Source organism: Anarrhichthys ocellatus, unplaced genomic scaffold (genome assembly GCF_004355925.1).
Source record: "Anarrhichthys ocellatus isolate YVR2014 unplaced genomic scaffold, GSC_Weel_1.0 scaffold43, whole genome shotgun sequence".
Lineage (NCBI taxonomy): Eukaryota > Metazoa > Chordata > Actinopteri > Perciformes > Anarhichadidae > Anarrhichthys > Anarrhichthys ocellatus.
Window position 1 is genome coordinate 1,235,453 of NW_022280073.1, and position 6,000 is coordinate 1,241,452.

The 6,000-nt window shown below is 41.6% G+C and overlaps 1 protein-coding gene across 2 annotated transcripts in view; it reads left to right on the forward strand.

Annotated features, from left to right (window-relative positions):
• cep76 (centrosomal protein 76) overlaps nt 1–6,000 on the forward strand; it is a 96,351-nt gene that overhangs the window by 9,591 nt on the left and 80,760 nt on the right. Inside the window, exon 13 of one of the 2 annotated variants that reach the window (XM_031868564.1) lies at nt 1,297–5,123. The exons of the other annotated variant lie outside the window; for it this stretch is intronic. Within the exon in view, the coding sequence (XP_031724424.1) occupies nt 1,297–1,435 (139 nt within the window). The 3' untranslated portion in view covers nt 1,436–5,123. Of the gene's footprint in view, nt 1–1,296; nt 5,124–6,000 lie in introns of those variants that run through there. 2 annotated transcript variants of the gene reach the window in all.

A 6,000-nucleotide genomic window follows, 5' to 3' on the forward strand; every position in this document is an offset into this window, starting at 1 on the left:
TTAGGGCAGCAAATCCCCACCAGCTGCAGCGTATTGTAGCAGATCCTGAACTAAGAGCTCCCTGTAGAGAGAGAAGAAAATCTCCCTATAGGAACAACATTCCACGTCTCTCTTACAAATCCTGCCAGTATTGAACACACAGTGCTCCACTGTGTCCTGAGCTCCTGGCTACAGAGATTGAAATCTGGCTTAAGAGTCGTCACCCCCCCCCCCCCGTCTGGTTTCTGTGCCTGCAAGGGTTCCTGATAGGGTTGCAAAATCACAGAAATATTCAAGGTGGAAACTTTCAAGAGGAATCAACGGTAAATGATGGAAATACAATGTTGATCTAGGGGTTATTTGCTCAGGCTCTATTTAGCATGTCATATGCAGATAGACACAAAACATCTGACATCATAAGCAGTTTGATTGACCCTCTGAAGCCCTTTGTTCATGAAGACAACGCTCTTTGACGTTAATTTGCCAAATAAATGTGTGTGGCGTGTTTGCTAACACGGACAATCTTAGAAATAAAAGGTACGAACTAGAACCACGTAGGTTCCACCTGGAACCCTTCAAGAGGGTTCTACCTAGAAGCATGTAAAGAGTTCTACCTAGAACAATCTGTGGAAGGTTCCATCCAGAATCCCCTGTATAGAGGTTCAACAGAGAACCCTTCTATGGTGTAATGGTTAGACCCAGAACCCTCTCCAGAGGTTCTATCCAGAACCTTTCCACCTTCTAAGGGTGCTAAGACGGGTTCCATCTAAAACCCAACCTGGGGGTTCTATCGCCATGTTTCTACAGTAGCCCTGAACGAACCAACCAAACTCTGGCTCTAGAGGGCCTTTAACGTTTTCACGTTCCCTAAAGACCACTGTAGTTCTCTGACATGCTGGGAAAGGGAGGAATAAGTGGAGAGAGATGTAGTTGGTTGGAGGAATAAGTGGAGGGAGATGTAGTCGGTTGGAGGAATGAGTGGAGGGAGATGTAGTTGGTTGCAATCTGCAACTCAACCAACAGATGCCGCTGAATCCTACACACTGGTCCTTTAACTAATAGGGGAAACTGGGATTTGAACATTCGAGCCAACATGGGCTATGTGCAAAACAAAAGGTTTAAAGAAAACATCTAATTAATATAAACAAAATGGTTTATAATACAGAATGAATGGAAGCAGCCTGCTGGTTAACTGAGATATCATATAATATATATAAAGTCACTCCAGTATATCTAGTATTGCTTTTAATTGAAATGAATGAAACGTAAAGCTTTGCAGTGCATCATATGTTGTGTCTGTTGTCACTTCCTGTGCAGGTCTGTGTTCTGTGAGGAGATAGTGTGTTGCCGTGGCGACCATGTGAGGCTCGCGGTCCGCGTCCGTGTGTTTGCCTACCCGGAGAACGCATGTGCAGTGTGGCTCATGTTTGCATGTAAATACCGCTGTGTACTCTGACCATCGCACAGACGGTCCCCAAAAAGTACCAGACAGAAGGGAAACCACAGGCCTGGTGCTAGTCCATCAGAGGACCTGGTGCTAGTCTATCAGAGGACCTGGTGCTAGTCTATCAGAGGACCTGGTGCTAGTCTATCAGAGGACCTGGTGCTAGTCTAACAGAGGACCTGGTGCTAGTCCATCAGAGGACCTGGTGCTAGTCCATCAGAGGACCTGGTGCTAGTCCATCAGAGGACCTGGACCCACGATGAGACTGAAATGAAATGAACTCGTACTCAGACAGACGTTTGTCTCTGCTGTGATCCTCAGGCCTTTATAGACTTGTACAGACGTTTACACGTAACTGTATTTAGATATCTATTTTTGTAAATAAATGGAACTTTTTATTTAATATCTCACTGTGTGCTTTTTAGAGCTTATTGAAGTCATTCTCTGTCCTTTCAACCCTCACTTTGGATAAAGAAACGCCTAAACAAAGAAAATGGAAAAAACATAAGAAAGAGCAACTGAGAAGGATCCTACGGACAACACATGTCATGTGTACCGAATAACCAACGTAATAAAATAGAAATAGAGAATCCAGTTGACAAAAATGATACATAGAATGGGAACAATTGTTGGATTGGATTGTTTTGACCTGGTTGAAGTGGCCGTAATATAAAAGGAGATGGACTATGAGAACATTTAACAGCACACAAAGTAAAAACATACATACATCAAATTAAAAGAATGCAGAAGACCTGCTCTGTATCCAACACAAAGTTTGTTGCTTTTCAAGACATCAAACCTTTGACTTCTCAATAGCTTCTAATTAAAGAACACACACAGCTATAATGAGTTGCCCGCATTCTGAGGATTACTCATGTAAAATACAGCAAGCTGCAATAATGCTGTAATGGTGGAAATGATATAACATTAAAGCACGATTAACACTCCACACAACATTTTAACAGTAATCAAAAGGAAAGAAATTGCATTTATTTTATTTTTCTCTCTTTCGGCGACCATGTTTAAAATGCATGGCAGTGGTGGTGAAGTAATTAGCAATTATGCTGCAATGCTGCTCATTGCCAGGCTAATATTAACGTCATTCTCTGCACAGGTTGACATCACTCCATTATATCTATCTTTACATAGCAACAAGTTGTCTGCTGCTGTATTGATGCTCTGAGCGTTAAACACAGCTCTGAATATTGTAGATTGCAGGTAAGAATTTAGAAATGTTCTTTGCATAAAAGAGTGAAAACTGAGCCAAAGCCATTGAGGGATCCTCTGTGGTATATCCGTGTCTTGTAATACATGAACTCGGCACAAGATGGTGTGTTAAGACAGACGTTGGCTCGGCGGATGCAGCTGCGGCCTTCTGTTGCATCCTAAGCTGCTGGATGCAAACACAGTGGACCTGTGAGCCGGCAGAGCGTCTTCAGACAGGTTAACATGACACGTGGTCACTTCACGGGTCCACTCCAGCACTCACTGCCTGGTGGAGATCAAATCAATAGAGATGCAGAACCCCCCTCCCCCCACTGCAGGGAGAACTGACAGATTTAAATTGATTTTTATTTTACGTTTGAAGATATGTTTGGCTTTTCACAAGCCACAGTAAAGCCATCGTTCTGGCTGGAGAGCCACTGAAACCCCACAGGCCGGCGTCGATGCCTAATTCAAGGCCGACTGTGAAATTGCAGAGAGGGCGAAGTGACAGCAGCCTGGTTCAGTGAGTTATTGTGCAGAGAGGGGAAGTCAACTCGGAAAGTTGTGCCCTGATTGAAGTGCTCTATTAATTGACATGCAGAGGCGAGTTTTGTTTCTATGGAGTGTGCTTTGTTTTTTGTTTTTTTCAAACGCTCTGTGCTGTTTGGAGGTTCTGGGGGAATCGTTGACACATCAACCCCAAACTTTTTGACAAGAAGCCTGTGAGGATGGCCAATTAATTCCTTTTTTTTTCCTTCTTTTTCCGGGAGCTAATTTGCAATTCTGCATTTGCCCCAGAGTTGTTGAACATGAAGATCAGGAGGGAGGCTGAAAGAGCGAAATGGAGAGCTAATGAATAATTCCTCCCTTTTTCTTTTACTGAATGTCACTCACACACACACACGCACACTTCCGTTTCACTCATTACTGTAATACACAGGAAGAGCGTGCAGCAGAGGAAGTGTTTGATGCTGGGAACTCAGGTATGTGTTCAGCCCATATTAAACAGCAGCACTCAGGTGTAATTGACTAATAGGTCCTGTGGGATGTATGGAACCGGAAGAGAGGAGAGAGGGGATGCTGGGTTTCTATAGTGTAACAAAACCATCACTCACACCTCGCATCTCAACACCGCTGCTGATAACGCAGTGTTTGCATTCAGGCACAAACATTGTTTTTCAAGCGCTGGTCAGTTTAGAGGTTTGGGGCTGTTGAGCTTCTATAACATGCCTTCTTTCAGATAGTGGAAATAACACATCCACAATACACATTTAGTTGTTTATTTTACTACGTTGTCTATTTGCGTCTGTAGATTTCTCCTAAATTCACCAAACGTTACCATTAGATAATGCCTCATTTTCATTTCTGATATCTCAATTTTGTACCCTACTCACCTGTTACGTCATATTCATATCTTTAAATGCCATCTTCTCTAAATGAGTTTTTTCTCAGACTCTGATGCAGCAATCTCCACTTCAGTAGCTCTTACATGCACCAAACTTTACACTTTCATTCCTCTCTATAGTCTGAAGGTTTGTACTGAGGGGTTTGTTCATATATCATTCACAGCCTGATTTATGCTACATTTATTACTAAAAACATGGTGGGAATAGATTGTTTTTGATGTCTGTTGACAGCACTTTCTGATTTATGGAATGATACAAAGAGATATCCAACATTTCCTCTGTAAAATCCTTTGACTCTAATATGATAACAAAATAAAACATACATTTGGGCTTTACAGATTATATTTAGTAGATCATGCCCTACATTATTTAAGTGTAACATTTCAGAAAACTTGTCATTCAAAAAACATTTGTCTTGATGTAAGTAATCAACTGGGGAAGTTTCATGGTGATATCTATTAGTTAAAATATTTACCCTATTCACCTGTAGTGTATCCTATTCAATATTTCTGTATAAACTGTTGGTGTGTGTGTGTGTGTGTTACAGTCACACGTAGAAGAGGAAAGACAACGTATTGAATGAATGAATTATCAGCTTCACAGTGTAAACGCCTGTGTTTTGGGAGTTAGTGATGAAGTGGATGTAGACAGAATGGAAATTCTGATTCCGATTCCGTTTTAATTATCGTGGGCACACGTTGGTTTTCACACATACTGTATAACCGTCTTCCTATTCTGAGGTGGCATCAGCTGCTAATGAGTGTTTTCCATCTGCAGACAAACCCCCTTGCAGCTCACAAGTATTGCCAATAACTGCAACATCAGTCTCTATTGATGGTGTTGATTGGGACAAATATATATCGCAGCTCGCAGCCAACTTTGGCGTATTACTGTGCCGTGTTTGTTTTATTATGCCTTGTGGTCAAAGACGGAATTTCATTGAGAAATAATTTCTGTTTTTACTAAATATGTGTGTGGAGAGTAAGTACCATTTTAGTTTATTGAGGTCCCAAAATTCCTTGAGGATGCTGGTTTGGTTTCTGTTTTTACAACAATTAATTAAAAAAAGCAACCTTTTGAAAATCAAATGTGTTATGCCTCATGCTCACTATTCTGAACCTAAATTATAATCAGTTTTGAATATGTGGTGTCCATCCATTTTCACAGGAATATACCGTAAATATATACATGATCTGAACTTTTCCAGCTTTGAAGCATTACTGTAAGATGATAAGGCCACTACGTTACACACGGTGAATGTTCAGCATGTTGAGAAAAGAGGGGCTGAACTCTGCTGAGGTGTGTGCACACTAACGCATATTCAATTCAATTCATTTTTTAAAGCCCAAAATCACAAATTTGCCTCAGAGGGCTTTACAATCTGTACAAATACCTCTGTCCCGGGACCCTCACATCAGAACAGGAAAAACTCCCCCTAAAAACCCTTTAACAGGGAGTAAAACATTAGGGAGAGCAACAGAGGAGGATCCTCTATCAGGATGGACTGAAGTGCAATAGATATTGGGTAATAAACAGCTCATAACTCATTATCCACATACCCACTACAGATCCATGAGTCCAGTCATTTTTACACAAAATGAGTCCCCGGCTCACGATGCTCATCTCTGGTAGCGGTCCAGACAATAAAAAAGCTGGTTTCCTCAAGGCCCGGCCCTCTTAGTTTGCAAAACCACCTCATTATTCCGTTGTCACCGCGTGAACCTCACACAATGTGTAGGCCTCGGGGCTCCGTTAGAGTTTCTCAAGTAAATGAGAAGACTAATGGCGCATCTCCTTATCAGTTGTGTTTTTCAATTGTGGTAATACGTCTACTGACAGACGCTGATGTATCAACTAATTACAGCGTTTTAGCCATTACAAAAAAAAAAGCAGGGATTTTCATTGCGGTTACAGTATGTGTGTGTGTGTGTGTGTGTGTGTGTGTGTGTGTGTGTGTGTGTGTGT